Genomic DNA, 22,436 nt, shown 5'->3' on the forward strand with positions numbered 1-22,436 from the left:
TCATTACAATATATCTATAAGGTCCACTTTTCAAAGTTTGCTAAATTTAAATTTATCAAAAATTACTAGAAAAATATACAAAGACCAATAAACTAGGAGTCAACTAAAGACAAAAGATACTCAATAGAAAATGACTCCAAGCAGAGCCAGATGTTTAATTCAGCAAAGACTTCAAAGCAGCAGTTAAAAATATGTTTAAAGAATTAAAGGAAAGCATGATAATAATGAATGTGCAAATAGGAAATCTCAGAAGTAGAAACTGAAAAAGAATAGAAATTTTAGGGCTGACAGTACGATTGCTAAATAAAAATTAGCCAGGGAGATTCAAGAGCAGATTGTAGATGGCAGAAAAGACTCAGGGAAATTGATCCTAGATCAGTAGAAATTTTACAGAAAGAAAAACACAAGAAAACATGAAAAGAACCTGAGACCTGTATAATATAAAAAGAAGCAGTTCAGTAAAACTCTAAAAGAAAGGAAAGAAAGAATGGGGTTGAAAAAATTATTTGAAGAGACAATGGCCAAAACCTTCCCAAATTTGATAAAAAACATTAATTTGCAAATCCAAGAGGTTTGCTCCAAGAGGAGCAAAGAGTTATTGCTGAGTATTGATCAGAAACTATGGAATTAAGAAGACTCAAACAATATACTCAAAGGGCTGATAATTTTTTCAAAATCTATAAACTAAGAACTCTGTATACAATAAAGCTCTCCTCAGAAAAAGAAGGTTGAACACAAAAAAGTACATTTTTAGATATACAAAAAACAAGAACTCATCACAAACACATCTACACTGTAAAAAAATCTTAAGAAAATTCTTTAGTTTGAAAGGAAATGCCAATTCAGATTTATAGAAAAGAATAAAGAGAACCAAGTAAGTAAATATGAGGATAAATATTAAAGACAATATAGCTTTCCTTAATTTCCTTAAAAGATATATGATACTCTAAGATAAAAGTTAAAAACAATGTATTTATAGATTTGCAGCATATGTAGATGCAATACAGAATGCAATATATGTGAAAATAAAACCATAATGCATAAGAAAACAAGAATGTAATATACATGAAAATCAAAAGCAGTAGGGGGTAAATATAAATATACAGTGCCAAGGTTCCCATAACTTATCTAAGTAATTAAATATTAACTCTAAGAATAATGAGAAATAACTTTAAAATTTAGATACATATTGTAAAACCTAGAAAAAACCTTAAAAAAAATAAGTCAATACACATATAGCTAGAAAGGCAACAGAAGAATTAAGATAGAATACTTAAAAAGAAAGAAAAAAAGAAAAAGGTTGGCACAAAACAGGAAAAAAGCACACAAACAAAAAACAGAGATGAAACAAGTTTTTAAAATCACAAAACATCAGACCTAAACCCAATCATATTAATAATTATACTAACTGTAAATGGACTCAAATTTCCTATCAAAATGTGGGGATTGTCAGATGGGATAACACATCAAGAAATCAAGAAATAACTATTTTTTCCTCCTAGATACTCACTTTAAATACAAAGATGCAAACAGACTGAAAAAAGTAAGCATAAAAAAGCTGCTATGACCATGTTAATATTAGATGAGATACAAAGAAGGAAACTTAATAACGATAAAAGGGTCAATTTGTCTATTTCTCCCATTAATTTTGTTGTTTTCCCTTCATAGCTTTTGATGTTCTATTATAGAAGTGCATATTTTTCTATAATGTATAATCTATAATAGGACAAAATGGTTTACAATCAATGACATAATCTACTGAATTATATTTTTCTGGATCATAACCTGACTGATACAATTCATCTATTATCATATACTACACATAGTTTCCTGGCTGTATTTTCTTCTTTAAAAATAGAATTGGTAATTACTTAAATAGGCATTAATAGCAATTATAAGATAATCATAAGACAATCATGATAGCCAGCATTACTCCTATTAGGCTCTGTGCTAATTGTTTTACATTCATTAGCAAATTTAATCTTTATAATAATCCTATGAGGTGAGTACCAGCATTAGCTACATATTATACGAGTCCGAGGTGTTAAATAACTTGCCCAAAGGTTACCCACTATTAAGTGACAGGAGCCTGGTTGTCTGACTCTAGAGTTTATTATTTCTATGCCAACAGGTATAGATTTATAAACAGACACATATACCTATCTATGTATCTTTACATTTTTTCTGACACCATTTCTAAGAATCCGTATCTAATCAGAGACATCACACATTTGTATCTGTAATTACATGTATTACTGAAGTTCTCAACTTGAAACTATCAAAAAAAACCCCACAAAACTTAGTTGGGTCAAATAGGTTTTAATCTAGTCATGCACCACAAAAGAATGTTTTAGTTAAGGACAGACTGCAATATATGACAGAGGTCCCATAAGATTAGTACCATACAGCCTAGGTGTATAGTAGGCTATACCACCAGCTTTGTGTAAGTACACTCTATGATGCTCACACAACGACAAAATTGCCCAACAACATAAACGCCTAACAATGCATTTCTTAGAACGTATCATCATCGTTAAATGATGTATGCCTGTACTAAGAACCTATTTTATTAAAAAGTTATCTAATCATGTGTTATTCTCCAACAATAACTCCCATTAAGTGAACACTAAGGAAATTTCAAGAGAGCAAAGATGTTGGCTTTGTAGAGATTTTTTTTTTTAATGAAACAAATAACAAGAACATATTTGAAAGGCTACAGTAGAGCAATTCAACAATTGCGAAGAAAGTTAAGACAGAAGACCTGGTTGTTCACTCCCTGAACATCTCTCCCAGGGAACTGGGAACTATAACTGAAGCTTGGCTAGCTACTAGGAATGCGGCCCTTGGAAAGTTTACGTAAATGATTTGTAATTTTCTTAGGTCCACCTTGAATAATGGACAGTGTCATACTGACTTGTCAGGATTGATTCGCACAAACATTAAGATTGATGGTGTACACCTGATTTCACCGTTGGGGTCCTGAGTTGTGGCTGCCATGACTGGTAACATACAAAGACATGCCTATATGACCAGCCCTCTAAAATACCTCAGACTCTGAGACTCAATCAGGTTTCTCTGGGCAGAGATTCTCAGGGCATGTCCCTGCAGTTAGTAACAGAGAGAAAGCACATCTCATGCAATGCTGGACAGGGGAGGATTTAGAAGCCTGTGCCTGACCTCTCTGAACCCCACTTGGTGCATATATTTTTCCTGTTGTTTTTGCTCTCTACCTTTTTGCTATGTAAACCATAACCAAGAGTACAACCTGATATGGGTCTTCTAAGTCCTTCAAGCAAATCAGCAAACTTGAGGGTAAGCCTGAATCCCTCAAAACAGCAATATAACTACAAACGGCAGCAGAAAGTATGACAATGTATGCTAATAATTTAAATAATAAGTTTACTTTTCAATATATGAAATATATTAGTAAGGTATATGTGAAATGAGATATATGAATAAAATATGTAGTAATAATTCATTTTACAAAATATGTTAATAAATTCTTATTTGGGGGATATTAGAGAAATCTTCATTCAAGGACTACAAAAAAAAGACCATTTTACATATTTAATTATTTCCTAATTAGGTATGACTGAACAATAATCATTTCCATACCAGCCACTCAGATTCCTCCTAATCTATACTAGCTTTAAAGTGCTCAGAAGCACAACTAAGATTTGGCACAGAAAAAAGAAGTTAGCCATGTGTACTTAGAAAGCGACATTCTAAAACATCACAGTCTACTTGGTGTACATTACTTTCTAGTTGCTATTAAGTGGCATATTTAATAAAAAGCCAACATGTAATTTCTTAATATATCTTCCAAAGACCAATAGTGTTACATTAGTGAAGATACTCAGCACAATGACAAAAATTATATTTGTACCAGAAAAGTCAAACCAGCAAAGCAAGGATTTATAACTGGCAGCACTTGTATACCTCCATGATGGTTTTTCATTATATAATAAAATGTGCATATTACATTTATTACATTCATAAGTAGTACTCATTCAAAGCTGAAACTCTGCTATTTTTGACAAGGCATTACTTGCACAGCTTGGCTGCCTAGTCAAACTGCTTGTATGTTTTTCATAAGACGGTATCGAATTCCTCCTCCTCTACGCCAAATAAAATATCCATTGAGAGCTTAATATTTGGTTGTACTGTCTCTTGCTGTCTGATGCAGTTACTGATTCAGCTGACTTTTGGATTGACTGGTATAAGCTGTTTCATCAAATATGTCAGTTACATAATACAATGCAAAGTAAAATATTCTGGATTCTCAAACTCATGAAGTATGGAGTAATACATGATATTTCAGATTTTCTAGAATATAATAAGCAGTTGGGTGTAACTGGGATTTATATTACTTTATTTTTTAATTTTTCCTGAATTTTAAAAGTAGAGCAACTTTTATATCAATTTTAATTTCACTTAAATGTTTATGATATTATATACATTTCATTTCAGCAATCCAATATAACCTTTTACAATGACAAAACCTGTCTTTTCCAATATGGTAGTCATTAGCCATATGTGGCTATTGAGCTTTGAAATGGGGCTACTGTGGCAGAGGAAGTAAAGTTTAATTTTAATTTGAATAGCTACTCATGACTAGTGTCTACCATATTAGACACCATAACTCTATCACCATTTTTATCGTTCTTTCTCCATTAATAAGATGATTAAACAAGTCATTACAATGTCCATTTTCTGTCCTGTAAATGTTACTTAGCTTGTCCAAACCAAAAAAAAAATCACTGAGAGAAATAAAGATGTCTGTAAATTCTTTGTTTAGTTTTAGGTTGACTTTACAAAATAAAGCTAGACTTCCTATAAATGTCAGACAAAAACCACTGAATATATCAACATTTTCTGTACCACATCTTTCAGAAAGTAAAGTATCTCATTACTTTTAATTAAAAATGTAGCTATAATCCACAAGACATTCTCAGAAACAATCACAAATTTGACCTTTAATACCATACAGAAAGACTGCTATAATTTGACAGAACTAAAAATATTTCTAATAGCTTTAATTTGATCTATAAACCATGTTGTATATCTAGCTTTGGTCAAAAATCCATTTTAAAGGAAAACAGACATAATTAAACATCATTATGCTTTTGTTTTAAAATTTATGTCATTTATTTGTGCCTGGCTTATTCAAGACTTCTTTTTGGTTTTTTAGAAAAATATATGAGTTTCTTGAAATGATTAAGAGGAAGGGAAGAAAATACAATAAAACTGTCAAAAACCTAATGACTTCCCTACACATCTATTCCCTCTAAAGCTACGTAGTGAAAGAAGGAGGAACAATATTGTTAACACAGGAAAAAAGTAGTTACCCCATTCCTGGGGGATTAAGATTTAACATGAAAAAGTAGCAAGACTGGCAAAGTGCTAATATGCTATCAGAAAGACTAAGATTTTCTTTCCAAACAGCTATTTCTAATCAGCTTTGAAGAAGCTAAAATGGTGCCTTTCTATATGTGTTGAGGTGTAGAGGGTAAGACAGAGAGACCATCTTAAAAGGATGGGCCAGAGAGAAGCTACTTGTGCAGACTGAATCTTTAAACCATGTGAAGGCAAATAACCAGACCATCAATTATATAACCTAAGTACCTAGTTAATATAATAAACTAATATTATCTCTGAGAGAATTACAAAGCAAAGAAATCCAATTCTTGTCAAACATTACAGAGAAGCTCTTTGAAAATCTTTGGACAGTTGTAAAAAATAGAATAATTTTCATTGTCTCAAAGAATACTGACGGAAAACCATTCTCCTGTGGACTATAATTAGAATTTTACTTTGAAATAGAAGGAAAAATCTTACCTGTGATGTGCTATCAGCTGCTTTCTTATTAACAGAAGCATCTATTGTTTTGTTTGTCTGGTTTTCTGAGGAGTCAAAAAAAAAAGTCGGAGTCATTTTTAAAAGCACCTACAAAATATGAAAGGTTGTGTTGCTTTATATACAATAATTCATATAATTTTCTCCAGTTATTTTTTTGTCTGTCAACATGTCACGTACGTAAATGGAGTCTTTCACAGATCACTGTTACAACATCTTTCAGAAGGATGAATTCACAATAGGGATCAAAAAACTTGACAGACCCATTGACCCAGAAACTTTAACTCTATCCTAAGGAATATCTCAGGGAACAATTTAAGATGTGCATAACTTAAATGTTCTAACATGAGTGAATGGTTAAAAAATATATAATTCTTCCATACTATACACCTTTGGAGAAAAAAACAATGCCATAGCAAAAAATATAAGAAAGTCCTTAGAAAAATAGTTACAAACACAGTGATTCCAAGAAAATACACAGGCATAGCCTCCGTGGTTCAATCACAGATGATTTTTCTTTTTTTATTCATTTTTCAATTAAATTGTATTGTTTGTGGTACACACACACACACACACTGTACAGACATACATATGAGAGCCACTTCCGGAACAGCAGAGAAAATAAACCAACTATGTTTTTCTGCCTCAGTTTCTAAAGAGAAGGTATTAAATTTTATCAGATATCTTTAGCATCTACTAAGGTAATTATTTAGCCTTTCCTCTTTGGAAATGCAGCGAATTACGTTAACAGGAGTTTTCTAATACTGAAATAGCCCATCCTTGCTTTCTGTACATAAAAACCCTCTTGGTCAAAATATGGCATTCCTTTCATTTGCAAATCTTCAGAACACATACTGTGTAAATCATTTATTTTAAAAATAAATAAATAAAAACAGGAGATAGAACAATATATTTCCATATATACACATATAAACCTGTACATCAAAAAAATCAGGGTAAACATCAACTGTTTAAAATTGGTTTTTCCAGGCTAGCAAAGTAAAAAGGAGGCCCTTACAATTTTTCCCTACAATTTCTCCCTATCTGAATTATCTTAGTTCTTTCTGTAGGAAGAATACAGTAAGATATTATTTAGTTTTTTAAAAAGATCTTAAAATTACTTCACTTATAATGAATCAGCATCTGTTTTGGACTGTGAAGTTCCCGAAATACTACCTAACAAAAAACTAATTCTAGGTTACTGATCCTACACTGCAGAGTATTAAAATACACTGATGACATTACCAAAACCTCAGCGATTCACTACCAAAGTTGTTTATATACCACGCTAGAATATATTCACTTGGATTTGAAACTCATTTTCATTTTCAAATGAAAATAAAAGGTAACTTCAGATGAAAAGTAGATGAGGGAGCTTCATTTTTCTTTTGTTTACATATTCTCATACAAAAAATTCCTCAAGATTTAGGAAAGACAGACTGCTTAATAAAAGTTTATATACATACATATTCACACACAGAAATATATATTTATTTTTAAAATAACTATGAGAGTTTTGTTATCCAGTATGACTCACTCTTTGACCTAACTGTCTCAGAGCTAGGAGTCAATTATTCACAGAACTGTAATAATATTCCTTAATCTAGATTTTCAAGTAATATCCCCTGCCCCTTTATTACAGACCTTTTTCTTGGTTCTTAATGTAACATTTTACAGTTTCACTGCATCCTTCTTGTTTTCTTTTACTATAATATCTACTTTAGATGACTTCTGAAAGTAAAAAGTTATAAATCAATCTATGTATCAATAAAACTAATCAGGGTGTGAAATAAGAAATCGTACCTTGGAATCTTTCTATCATTTGGGAAACATCTCTATCTTGTTATTCTTAATAGATACGGTCACTTTTAACCAACACTGCATTTTTACCAGAGTCAACAAAGCGTTTTACAGGAGTGCCAATTAGTGTCCCTTAGTAGGTGCTGGACAACTGTTGTACGGAAAAAAATGGAATGCAAAACTTGTAAACCGTTTTCACACCACTTCTCATCTAAATCACTACAAGGGCCTCCTAACTGGTCTCCCTAACTCCATTTTTATCCCCTCCAAACCATTCCCCTCCCTGTAGCCAGTGTTCATAAATGTCACACTCCTCTGCAAAAATCCTTTAACCTTACTTCCCACGTCTTCCCATTCATTATCTCTTACCTTTCCAGATCTCCCATATCCTCTCACAGAAACCTGCATTTCTTAATACTTATCACATTATAATGAATTACTCATTTAACAGCCCAGATCCCTATTTGATTGTGAGCTTGGTGAGAATGCGACTATCTTATACATTTCTGTGTCTGCAGGATTTTAGAACAATACATGCCTTCAATATTTCACGAATGAATGAAATTAGCTATAATTTAAGCCCTAAATTTCCAAGTAGTCTCTAGGATGATTTCTACTTTACAACAGACAGAAAAGAATGACTTACTAAAAGGGATATATGAACTATAATAAAATATATATAAATACAAGTGATCTAGTTAGCATATGCTCTCATTAAGTCAATAATACCGACAGAAGCACAAGACAAAAAATTGTAATTATATAACTAATTAATTTATCATATTAAGGAGGTATTAAAGTTTAGCTTCAACCTTCATATTCAGCCAAAATTTGCTCTCTGGCTTCAGTTAGTTTTCGGGAACCCTAAACAGCTAAATGCCTACTTTAACATAATTTATGGCACTCCTGAAATTATACATGATCAAAGAAAGTATCATCTCATAGGATCTCAATCTAATTAATATTATGAACAACACACAAACAAAGCCTGTCATTTACATTTATAGTTAATACCTAATAATTTACTTTCAAATGTAAAGTAAGCGTTTCAAAGCGTTCTAAATAGAGCTTGAAATGAAGATTTCCTTAATATAATTTATATATTAAAGTACATATAAATGTGTTAAATATGCTAAAATGTAAAATTTTAAGTGTAAGTATAAATGTATATTATCAGAAAAGTAGAATGATGCACTATTTAATAATGATTGTGAAAACTATTAATTTTATATACAAAAATAATTAAGAATAATCAAGTAATTAAATACAAAACAGACTGACACATTACAACTAATAAAGTACATTAGCTAGATAACAGGGGAAAATATACCCTTTCCGTAAACAAATATTCATAAAAATTTTGAGAACAGTAATGAAATTATACTATAATTTGATATGTGTAGAAGTATTTAGAGTACTAGAATTCGTAACATTCATCAAAATCTCTTGAGTTATTTCTTTCTTTTCAGGCCATGGTCTTTCAGGAAAAGTGCTATATTTAAGAATATATCTCACCTTGTGACTATGAATTAAAAACAATGTCAACTTAGGCTCAATATTTCTAAAGAGGAAAAGCTCCAAAATCACATAAAACAATGTCCATGATAAATCATCTTCCCCTTGACATATTAAAAAATACTGAGGATTAGAAAAATAAATTAGAGAAAAATGAACTAATCCCCCAAAATCTTAATCATCTAACCTCAATTAAAAGTAAGCATCTTTTAGTGTTGTAAACATGAATTAGAGTGTCTAAGGAATAATACGGTAGTAGATAATGCTAAAAAATATTGTTATTGTATTGTGCAAACATACATTTTAAATACTAATATTACTAATAATTGCATTTTTATATAAAATTTCAGATTTACTCTTATATCCCAGATGTTAATTGTATGAGGTGACTCTCAGCTGCAGTCCAATATTAAATTTGATCTGCCACTCATTTACTCTCTCAACAATTCTGTGAAATATCATCACTACTTTGTATGAGAAAACAAACTCACAGGGCAAGTACATGACTAATGGCTACATGAAGAAATTAGGGAAAAAAAACCCAAAGGCTTGTACATCTCACTTATAAAAGTAATTTTGTACTTTAGAATCTGTTTCTTCTATTTCGTGGTCACTTACTATATCAATAAGACAGATACTATAGCAATTTCATTATACACTTGATGTCTACCCATTCTTGCCTGTCTTTTCAAGAGGAGTGGGAATAGATGTGGAGTCAGAAACGAATACTAGCAAGTTCAAGAGTGCAAGCAAAATGCACACTTTCTAAGAACAAGGAAGATACAGTTTTACAGATTTTAAATACAAGAACAATCAAGTTCTCCTTTTTGTAATACTTCGAAGTATATACAAACATAATCATATGTCATATGGGAAAATATACAAAAGAGAAAACCAGAAGCAAACATTTTGTAGTAAATTAGAGAGGGACAATTTTTAAAGTGTTCAAATTTGGAAGATGTGAGTCATGAATGCACAAAGGCATTTTCCAGCTGGTTAGGGAAGATATCTGGTTTTTATTTTCCCTTTATAAACACATATTATGTCCTCTAGATACTTTAAAATAAATTTGCTCTATTCAGATATTCCTGACAAATGTATTATAAAAGCAATTCATAATGCTTGCTACAAAGCCTAAACGAAAAATTCACCCAGATTAGGAAAATTACTAAAAGATCAACTATAAATGCTAACTTCTCACTCAAACTCTTTCAAATCCCATTTTAACAACATCATTTCTTTGAAAACCAAAAACTTACTAAAAATAATCTCTAGGATATTCTATTTACTCTGTTCTTTCAAAAATGCTAGCCACTTCCACACACACACACCCACACACAAGTTCAATTACCTATAGGCCATTAACATGCTTGCATTTCTATTATTAAACCTACAGAGTGACTTACCAATTCTTGGGGTGGTAGTGCTGGTCTGCTCTGCCGAAGATGAAGTACTAAAAGCAGAAATTGGAATTTTCATCTGTATAGGACCTCGATTATTTGATGGACTATAGAGTCCTGACGGGCCTACTGTGGGTAAAGAAGTCCTTGTGGCTTGTACAATAGAGTGTGCTGTTGGAACAGCCTGTACAGCAAGTGTTGTTCCTAATGGTGCAGCACTGGCAGGAGAGTTCCTTTGAATACTAGGACTGGGCACAGAAGGAACGTTGTTTGGTTTAGTAGGGTTTGGCAAGGACGGCAAAGATACTGGATTTTTGGTAAGACCACTCACTGTAGGTGGGCTTTGCACAGAAATGAATTCAACGTTGCCAGATGGTTGATTGGTCACTAAAGTCCCTGGATGGCTCTGTAGGAGCTGAGGCTGGGAGGATACCGCAACAGGTACATGCAAAATCACCGGCAAAGGTTGTAAAGAGATTGTAGGTTGGGGATTTCCACTAGGCACCTGAGTAGTAGCAACTACTGTGGCTGTGTTAGGTGCAGGAAGAACTGACGGTGCTGTCAGAGAACTCGAAGTCACTGGAGTCTGCAATTTGGGTTGACTAGTGACAACTGCTGGAGGAGTGACAAGATTGGTTGAAGATACTATAGAAAGAAAAAAGAAGTTGCAGTTTAAATGGTTATTTTCATTTATAAGCAGGATAATATGACACAATACAAATTTAATGCATTGCAGTAGATACAGTAACGTCTTTCATGATGAAATTTTTTTCCAGATCTAATTCTGGAAATTCTTAGAATTAAATCTGTAGAAATATTTTCATAGCTATTTTTGGTACATTATGAGACTATCACATGGTTAATGATTAATATAGAGAACAGCTATCTCAGTATCATAAGAGTCTGAAAATTACTATAATCACTTCAGAGTAACCAACTGGAAAAACAAATAAAAAAACACTGAAAACTTAGTAAAATTTTATAGATATTTTTGAAACTACACTAAAAACACTATAAATCCTTAGGACACTGGTAATATATATACTCAAAGAAAAAATCCATTAACAGTCATCACTATTAATGAATAACAGATAGGCTTTGTCATGGTATTTTATCATTTGGACCATGTGAAACTTGAATTTGAGGATCAAGTTTTATTGAATTGCCTGGGAGAGGAACTAGTGAGAGGAGGCTGCCTCTTTGATACTCTATTGACATTTTATGATATGCAAAATAGCAGAATGAAGATGGGAGATGAATTAAGAAATGAGGAAGAAGGCCAAAGATGAGAGAAAATAAAGCTGCTGATCACTGGAGTCTTAAAGTAATTCTGGTTCAACTACTTGTGTTTATTCTCATTTGAACATGGTTACTAAGAGTAGCGAGTCTCAAAGTGTGGTCCAGGGGGATACCTGGAGGTTATGGAGACCCTTTCAGGGAGTTTGCAATGTCAAAACTATTTTCTTAACAACAATAAGACATTTGACTTTTTCACCATGTATGTATTTGTAGGGACAGGGAAAAGGCAATGGTGAGTAAAGCTTCTGATGCAGTACAAAAACCAAGGTAGCAGTACCAAACTGTCACTGCACTCTTTACCACCACATGTTCACAGTGAAAAACAACCAAACAAAACCAGTTCCATGTAAGAATGTCCATGATGAAGTAGTAAAAACGACCTATTTCATTAAATCTTAACCCTTCAGTATAAGGCTTAACATGCTGTGTGAAGACACAGGAAGTACACACTCATACAGCATTACTGCTGCACACCAAAGTAGAACGGCTGGCTAAAGAAAAAGAGCTTCTATGATTGTTTGAGTTGTAATCTGAGCTAACAGCCTTTTTCATGGAAGACTATCTATACTTGAAAGAATGACTTACAGACATACTGTGGTTGTTCATACTTGGGTAGTTAGCAAATCTCCTCTTAAAAATAAACCAAGTAAAGCAGTCACTTCACAGAAAACAACCAACAATGTTTATTGGCAATAGTAAAATTAAAGTTTTAGAAAGAAAAATTAGAACTTTGGAAAAAGCTACTATTTGCCACTGAGAGCATGACAGTTTCCCAAACTTTAGACTTTTAGACTCAACAGTGAAATAAATGAATGTGATTCTTTAAAAAAATTAATGAGATGTCTCAAAATTTGGAAGATTTAGATAAATCAGTGAATATTTTCCAAATGATCTAGGAATGATATTCATAAAAGATATATCCAACTATAAGACAGAGGAATGAGTTTAATAAAAAAATTTGAAAAGTTAATTGGTATGGTTTCAGATTCCACTTTACAACAAACCTTTAATAAACAACAAGTTGACTGTGTCAAAGAAAAATATCCACAATTCTCTAAAAGGGCTAACCCTTTTCCAACTACAAATTTGTATGAAGCTGAATTTTCTTCATATGCTTCAAATTGCATAAATCAAAACAACAAATTGTAACAGCCTGAATGCATACATACATATAAGAATCCAGCTATCTTAGGCCCTCTTAAGTTTTTAAGCAAGGTATGAAAAGGATTTATAAAAATGTAACACTTTTTTCATTAAATTTTTAAGCTTGGAAAATAGTTGTTTTTCATTAAAACATGTTATGTGAATTACATAATGCTTTTTTAATATTTTTGAATGAATAAATATTTAACATGTTTGTTTTAATTTTTACTACAGTAAGTATCAATTAATATAACCCACAAAAACAAAAGCTTTTGGGGGTTCTTGATCATTTTATAAGTTTATACAGGGATATGGAGACCAGAAAGTTTAAGAAACACTATAGTGGAGATTTGAATTTCTATACTTGTATGCATATTTGTAATCCTGATATTTTAATAAAATTTTTTACTTAGCACTCAATTTTAGACCAATATGCTCAGTTTCTTAGTCCCTCCGAACCTCAAAAGCATGTAATAAAAGAGAACCAATGCCTTCAGTTCCTGGGAAAATGTATTTCGGTGTTGAAGAACATTACCTGTATTCACAGGGGTTTGAAAGGATGGTGGTGCACTCTCGCTTACATTTCTTTTGGACTCCAGCATCTGTCTCACTGTGGTCACATTTCTATGAAATATACATACACAAATAGTCAATGGATATGCCATTCTAGGGGACATTGATTTATGTATAGAGAAATCAGTGGCTTATAGGAAAAAGAGTGGTTAGGCGTGGGTATTGTAGCACTAAACTAGAGCATAGGGAAGAGTCTTCCTCCTACATTCTAATGTCCTCAGTACTTCTACCTGCAAACCACATGTAGGTCTTAATATCTGCAGACATTAGTTTTTATCACCCCTGACCAAAGCATTTCTCCATTATTTGAGAGAATATTACTTAGGACAAGTGGTTAAAGAAACCTGCAATGACCAAAGAAAGCCTATAATAATTAACAAAACCAATATGCATAAACAACTATGACAAAGCAAAAAAGAAGGAAACATACTTAGTCCAGTATACAAAACATATACCTCTACATAAATACATAGGACTACATTCCAAGATTGTTATGGAAAATAAAGAAAAATCAGAAGCTTGTCCTCTTATTTAAAAACTTGACAGACTTGTTATTTAAAACTCTTGTGCACTGTTGGTGAGAAGGTAAATTGCTACAACCACTATGAAAAACAGTATAGAGATTCCTTAAAAAATTAAAGATAAAATTACCAGATGATTAGGACTAATTAGGACACTAATTCAAAACAATATATGCACTCCCATGTTCACTGCAGCACTTTTTACAATAACAAAGATATGAAAGCAACATAAATGTCCATCAATGTATGAATGCATAAAGAAACTGTGGTATGTGTGTATAAATGGAATATTATTCACTCATAAAAAAGAATGAAATCTTTCCACTTGCAACAACATAGATGGACCTCAAGGGCATTATGCTAAGTGCAATTAGTCAGACAGAAAAAGATAAATACCATATGATCTCTCTTAAATGTGGAATCTAAAAATAAATAAATAGGCCAAGCTCATAGATACACAGAAGAGACTGGTAGTTGCCAGAGGCAGGAGGTGGTGGATGGGAGAAATGGGTAAAGTGTTTTTATTTTTTCTTCAAGTTTAAGTAAATTTAATTAAAAACAAACAAAAAAAAATGGCAGAAAAAGAGGATAAGATAACAAAGAAAAAGAAGTGACAAAGAGACTGTTCCTAATTCTTACCTGTAGGGCACACTGTTATTGCTGTTGACATCAACCACAGACTTCCCTGGTGAGACAGGTGGATTTGGTGGATTCTGGGGGACAAAAATACAATGTAAAATAAAACTCAAAACACAGAAATCTTTGAAGATATAACTTTAATCCTTTCAATATACTATCTGTTACTTCTGTAATATAGTGAAAAATACTGTTAGTTGAGACAAGAATTTGAATCTTGGTGTTGCCAATTATTAGTTATGCTATAAGCAAATTACTTATTCTATTGAAACAGCTGCTTATCACATGAAAGATGAATATAATAATGCCTACACCTCAGTTTTTTGAGATGAATAAATAAAGAATGTAAAAACGGCTTACATGCTTTAAGGGTTCAACAAATACTAACAATATGAATATAAAGAATAACTGGACACACTCACAATAATTATCTAGTGAATCCCTACTATGTATCAGGCACAGCAGGGCACAAGATTACCACAAGAAACTCAAGAAGCAAGGAACATATTTATTCTTCCCCAGAAGTAGTTGATTACCAATTAAGTGGTGTCTTAGGCCTCAAATCAAATTACTTTTACGATTTTTGTTTAAAAACTATTTGCCACTATGTCACATAATTTCATAAAAAGATGTCTCAATTCTAAACTTAAATATCAACTAACTTCAACATTTTTACCCCCAAAAACAAGGAATATAGAAATGAATGCTAACATCTACATGTTAATTACCATTATTTGGGCCTCTATCATTAATGACACTATCATTATTCATTACATAAATTGAGAAAAATAAATAAAATAACTCTGCTCAGGAATTAATTAAGTGTAATAATACCACATGTTAAACTGAAGGTGACAAGTGCTTAGGATCACATCAAACAGATGCCACTATTCACTCCTCTCTTCTCAACAACAAGTAGATCTGGCTGATTTTTATAGGCTAAAAAGGTAATTTTAACCAAAAAGAATAGCATTATACTGGTTATATGTGTAGAGGTGACAAAAGATTGAAATAAGAAAAACTGCTCTAACTACTTAAAATCTGTGGACACAAAGATATTTGAAACAAATAGAAAAGCAAAATAACAGTGTAGTGTCAATGGAAAAAGTTTTTAAAAAAGTATTTGGGGAAAGGAATGCATCTTCAAATAGGTCTTTGAGTAATTAGTACACACAAAATAGTTAAGGTAAAAAATACTTCAAAGAGAAAACAGAAAAAAGAGGAGTAAAGCATAAAACAGAAATAAATACAATTGCCTTAGAACCTGGTATGGAGTCATAAGATACAGGACCTTAAACACTACTGTGTGCTGACATCAGAAAGACAGAACACTAGGAATCCCCACACCCCCTTCCCTCACGGAGTCAATGATATAATAACATACAGATCAAATTTCCTTTGTGAGAATTCCAAAAACCAGTTGAAGGGTTATAGCACTCCAAGTGAGAAGACAGCCAAGAAGCAGTGCACTGCAGTGGGCAAGAAGTTCTGCTGCACTTACATGCCAAACCCCATGATCCTCCCCACACATCACTGCACAATCAAGAGAAAATTCCCCACTCGAGGCTTCTACATCAGGAAGGAAAGAGAAGAGTGGAACTTGCATGCAACATTCCGGCTTTTGGGGCAACTACCCAAGGCATTAGTTCCTGTCTTACCTAACCTGGAGGAAGCAGTACACGCTGAATGTCTTTGGGTGGGAAAGAACAAAGGCAAGTCTATTGGCTTGGTACAGCACCAGAAAAATAACAGCAACACAGACAGACAGCAGAGGGACATCCCAAACCACTGCTTGCAAAACCAAGACTGAATTATGAAAGACAGCTGGGGGAGCTCCCAAGTAGAAAGAGAAAAACTGCTTCAGATGGGAGATTACAGGCACAAGCTCACAGAAGATGAGATATTGAAAAGGTTTGAGAGGCCCCCAGAGTATCTACTTGGGCTGACTAATGAAGATCATCCTCTGTACAAAGATATTCCAAAGAGACACGGAGAGGTGGCAATTTTTTTAAATGTGCAAATTTCAACAAAAGAGAACCAGACTTACAAAAAAATGGAAATACGGCCCAATCAAAGCAATCTATTTCCAGGAACTGACCCTAAAGAAACAAAGATCTATGAATTATCCAAAAGAGAATTGAAAATAACCAACAAGAAGTTCTCAATGAGACAAAACAGAATACAGAAAACTAAACGAAATTAGGAAAATGACGCATTAAGAAAATGAGAATATTAATAAAGAGATAGAAACTATAAAATAGAACTAACAGAATTCTGGAACTGAAGAATACAATCAGTGAATTGAAAATTTACTAGAGAGGATCAGCAACAAACTGTATCGAGTATAATAAAGAATCAGTGAACTTGAAAACAAGTCATTTAAAATTATCAAGTTACAGGAACAAAAAGAAAAAGGACTGAAATAAGTGAAAACAGCTGAATGGATTTATGAGACACCACTGGGTGGACCAACACATGAACATGGAAGTCCCAGAATGAAAGAAGAGAGAAAACAGGCAGAAAGTCTGCTTGAACAATGGCCATGAATAATGGCCAAAAACTTTCCAAATCCGAGGAAGAAAACTGACATTTAAATTCAAGAAGCTCAAAAACCTCCAGCTAGGATAACTCAAAGCAACCTTCAATGAGAAACAACACAATCAAGCTGTCAAAAGTCACAAATAAAGAATTTTGAAAGTAGCAAGAGAAAAGTGACACTCAAGGCAGCTCCCCAAAAACTATCAGTGATTTTCTGAGTGGAATCTTAGCAGGCTTCAGGGAGTGGGATGATATATTCAAAATGCTTGGGGGAAAAAAACCCCTGCCAAACAAGACTATTATATCCAGCAAACCTTTCACTCAAAAATGAAGGCAAAATACTGATTTTCTCAGGTAAATAAAAAGTTGAAGGGAGTTTATCACCATTAGATTTGCCATACAGGAAATGTTAAAAAAGAGTACTTGAACTGGAAATGAGAGGACACTAGATACCAAGTTGAACACACACAAAAATATGGAATTCTCTGGTAAAGATAAATGAACAAATACAGAATCCTAGATTACTGTAAAGATGGTGCACAAATCATGGTTAGTTCTGGAACAGAATTTAAGCACTAAAAATAACTGTAAATCTATGCTAAACAAGACACAATATAAAAAGATATGTAAGATATCAATAACATAGAGTGGGGTGAAGCTGTAAAGAGGAGAGTTCTTAGATGTGATTGAAGTTGTTACCAGTTTAAAACAGTGGTAACTTTAGGATAGTTTACATAATCCCCACGGTAACCCCAGAGAAAATACCTAAAGAAGATACATAAAAGAAAATGAGAAAAGAATTACACATTTTAAGTAAAAAAAAAAAACCCACACACAATGTAAGCAAAAAAGGAAAAGAAACAAAACACCACCAAGATGAATACAAAATAATTAACAAAATGGCAATAAAAAGTCCCTCCCTACAGTAACTACTTAAAATCTAAATGGTTTAAATTCTGCATGGAAAGCCATACACTGGCTTAATAGATACAAAAACAGGATGCTGTCATACACTGTAAACAATAAACACACTTTAGATATAAAGACACACAGGCGGACAATACAAGAATGGAAAAAGATATTCCATTCAAATGGTAACCAAAAGAGAGTAGGGGGTGGCCGTACATACATAGGACAAGAGATCTAAAGTAAAAAGCTGTCACAAGAGACAAAGAAGAACTTTATATACTAATAAAGGGTCAACTGACCAGCTATAACATTTATAAGTAACTATGCACATAACATCAAGGCCCCCAAATATACAACACAAAAGCTGGCAGAACAGAAGCAGAAATAGATGGCAACAAAATAATAGTAGTAGTCTTCAATACATCATTCTATATAATGGTTAGGTAAATCCAGACAGAAAATGATAAGGAGACAGGAGAACAGAACAACACTATAGAATAAATGGACAAAATGGACGCACACAGTAATTTTCACCAAACAACAAAAGAATAAACATTTTTTTCAAATGTACATGGAACACTCTCCAAGACAGAACATATATTAGGTCACAAAACAAGCATTAACAAATTTAAATGAGTGAAAATTATACTAAATATCTTTTCTGACCACAATGGAAAAGGACTAGGAATCAATAATAGAAAGAAAAGGGAAAAGTCAAAAATACATAGAAATTTAAAAACTCACTTAAAAGGGACGTGACATCAGCATCATGGAAGAATCTGTTGTTTCTAGTCTCTCCCCACTAAGGTGCAACTAAACACACATTCATTAACCAATAGAGGATTCCCTCAAAAGCAAAATAGGATGTCTGAGAGATCCATGCAACCACACATCTGAAAGTGGGGGGACTGGATCCCCAGGAAGCAGTGGAAAGAGGTGAGTGGATCCCTCCCCTTCCTCAGTGGCAGCAATCTAGGTGGCAGGTCCTCACATGGTAGCAAGCATGACTGTAAGAGGAGGCAGGGAGCAATGAGGCCTGTGCATGAATGTTTTCAGTTTAAAAGAGATCCGGCCTAGCCAAGGGAGCACATGCCATGCCACAGTAGCCCCCATACATGGGATCGCTCTCCACCGAGTAGAGAGACTCAGCCCCCACTAAGGAGCCACCAACAAGTGCAGCAGCTCAGGCAAAGCACCTATGAGTGCAAAGTAGCCTGCATGCACACAGGAAAGTGCCCCTCCTCTCCCACTTAGCACACTAGGTTGGCCGGTCTGCTGCAAAGGCAGCAGTCCTGTACCAGAGCACCTGCAAGTTTCTATGTGATTTGCCAAGAGGCTGCGGCCAGCGGGCAAACACAGACAAGCCCTGCTGGCAAAGATTCCAGCAGAGGTTGCAGGTTTGGAAAACAGAGCTTCCTTCCCCTCCAGAGGTGGCAGGAGAAATCTGTGACCTGATACTACTACAAACACACCAGCAAAGGATCAATTCAGTAAACACCACAAAAAACCACAGTAACATTTCACAGCAGAAGGCAAATGACAACTCTTCAGAAACCAATCCTGAACTCACAAAAATTTACATTCTAAATGAGAGAGAACTCAAAATATAGTTGACATAAAGAAACTCAACACGTTACAAGAAAACTCAGAAAGACAGTCCAATGAACGCAGGAATACAATTAATGAGTAGAAGGAATACTTGACCAAAAAGATTGAAACTAAAAAAAAAACAAAAATCCCCATAAATTCCACAGATGAAAACAGAACAAATGAGATAAAAAATAATCTAGAATCCTTAAAAAACAGAGCTGACATTATGGAGGACAGAACTAGTAATTTAGAGGACAGAAATATAGAAATGCTTCCGGTGGAGGAAGAGAGAGAACTAAGAATTTTTTTTAAATGAAGAAATTCTCCAAGAAATATCTGACTCAATAAGGAAATACAACCTAAGACCTATAGGTATTCCAGAGGGAGAAGTGAGGGAGAAAGGAGCAAGAGAGCTTGTTCAAAGAAATAATATGAGAACTTCCCAAACCTGGGGGAGGACTTGACTTACAAGTACATGAAGCCAACAGAACTCCTAATTAAGTCAATGCAAAAAGACCTCTACAAGGCATGCAACAGTAAAACTGACAAAAGTTAAGGACAAAGAAAAAACATTAAGGGCAACAGGGCAAAAGGAAATAACCTACAAAGGAACCCCTATCAGGTTTTCAGCAGACTTCTCCGCAAACTTTACAAACTAGGAGAGAATGGAATAATATATTCAGAATAATAAAAAACAGAGACTTTCAGCCAAGAATAGTCTATTCAGCAAAACTAACCTTCAGATATGATGGAGAAATAAAAATTTTCCCAGATAAACAAAAGTTAAAGGAGTTCATCACAACTAGATATCTGTTACAAGAAATGATGAAGGAACACCTCATACTTGAAAGAAAAAGGCAAAGGTTTCCAAAGCTTTGCGCAAGGAGATAAGTAGACAGACGAAACCAGAAAATTGAAGCTATCTATCAGAACAGGTGAGCAAACGATTATAACATAAATGATAAATGGAAGGAAAGTATCAAAAATAACTATAAACACTTCAATTTAGTCACAAACTCACAAAACAAAAGAGAATAATTTATGACAATAACCGAGAAGTTGAAGAGAAAAGGGATGGAACGTTCCTAAGCTAATGGACATAACAGGCTATCAGAGAATGGGCTATCTCATCTCCAGAAAATGGAGATCATTTATAGAAAGCTCACAGTAAGCACTAAGCAAAAAACGAGAGGAGAGTCACTATTCATAAATAAAGAGAAAACCATCACAGAAAGCCAGCAAACTGAAATGGCAGTCAGAAATATAAGGGAAGAGAAAGAATGGAAATATAGAATAACCAGAAAACAAGGAATAAATTGGACTACTAAGCCCTCATATTTCAAAAGTCACCCTAATTTTAAACGGACTGAATTCTCCTATCAAAAGACACAAAGTAGCTGGATGGATTAAAAATCAAGACCCAACAATTTGCTGCCTGCAGGAAACACATCTCAGCTGTAATAAGATACAATAATAGTAGGGGACCTCAACACCCGACTTATATCAACAGATAGATCATCCAGACAGGAAGTCAACAAGTTACTAATGGATTTAAATGAAACACTAGATCAGATGGACTTAACAGATATATATAGAATATTCCATCCAAAAACAGCAGAATACACATGCTTCTCAAGTGCAGATGGAACATCTCAAAGATAGACCATATGTTGGGAAACAAGCAAAGCCTCAATAAATTTAAGAAGACAAATTATATCAATCATCTTTTCTAACCACAATGCTATGAAACTAGAAATCAACTACAAGGAAAAAAGCTGGGACAGTCACAATACGTGGAGACTAAAGAACATGCTGCTACTGAACAACCATTGGGTCAATGAAGAAATCAAAGGACAAATTTTTAAAATACTGGAAACAAAAGAAAATGAAAATACAACATATCAACTCTTATGGGATGCAGCAAAAGCAGATCTAAGAGAGAAACTCATGACAATTCAGGCCCAACTCAACAAACAAGTAAAAGCTTAAATAAGTAATCTTAAACTACATCTAACAGAACTAGAAAAAGAACAAAGCCCAAAGTCAGCAGAAGGGTTATCCCCTTCAGACCAGAAATAAATGAAATAGAGACTAAAAAATACAGTAGAAAGGATCAATGAAACTAAGAACTAGTCCTTTGAGAAGATAAACAAAATTGACAAACCCTTAGCTGGACTCTCTAAGGAAAAAGAGAGAAGGCCCAAATAAATAAAATTAGAAATGAAAGGGAGAAATTACAACAGACACCGCAGAAACACAAAGGATTATAAGATAATACTATGAAAAACTATACGCCAACAAACTGGATAACTTAGAAGTAACGGATAAATTCTTAGATTCATACAACCTCCCAAAACTGAATCAAGAAGAAATACAGAATGTGAATAGACAAATCAGAAACAAAGAGATCGAAACAGCAATCAAAAACCTCCTAAAGAACAAAAGTCCAGGACCAGATACCTTCTCTGGAGAATTCTACCAACCATTCAAGGAAGACTTACTACCTATCCTGAAACTATTCCAAAAAATTGAAGAGGATGGAACACTTCCTAACTCATTCTATGAGGCCAACATCACTCCATTCCCAAAGCCAGAAAAGGACAATACAAAAAAGGTAAATTATAGGCCAATATCACTGATGATCACAGATGCAAAA

General features: G+C 33.6%; 1 protein-coding gene across 4 annotated transcripts in view; it reads right to left on the minus strand.

The window, feature by feature from the left end:
* ATF7IP (activating transcription factor 7 interacting protein) overlaps positions 1-22,436 on the minus strand; it is a 113,141-nt gene that overhangs the window by 14,581 nt on the left and 76,124 nt on the right. For all 4 annotated transcript variants that reach the window (XM_046659944.1, XM_046659934.1, XM_046659923.1 and 1 more), the window contains exons 7-10: positions 14,747-14,820; positions 13,549-13,637; positions 10,578-11,216; positions 5,839-5,903 (exon numbers count right to left, since the gene is read on the minus strand). In XM_046659944.1, the coding sequence (XP_046515900.1) occupies positions 5,839-5,903; positions 10,578-11,216; positions 13,549-13,637; positions 14,747-14,820 (867 nt within the window). The remainder of the gene's footprint in view (positions 1-5,838; positions 5,904-10,577; positions 11,217-13,548; positions 13,638-14,746; positions 14,821-22,436) is intronic.

This window comes from Equus quagga, chromosome 1, assembly GCF_021613505.1.
Source record: "Equus quagga isolate Etosha38 chromosome 1, UCLA_HA_Equagga_1.0, whole genome shotgun sequence".
Classification (NCBI taxonomy): Eukaryota; Metazoa; Chordata; class Mammalia; order Perissodactyla; family Equidae; genus Equus; species Equus quagga.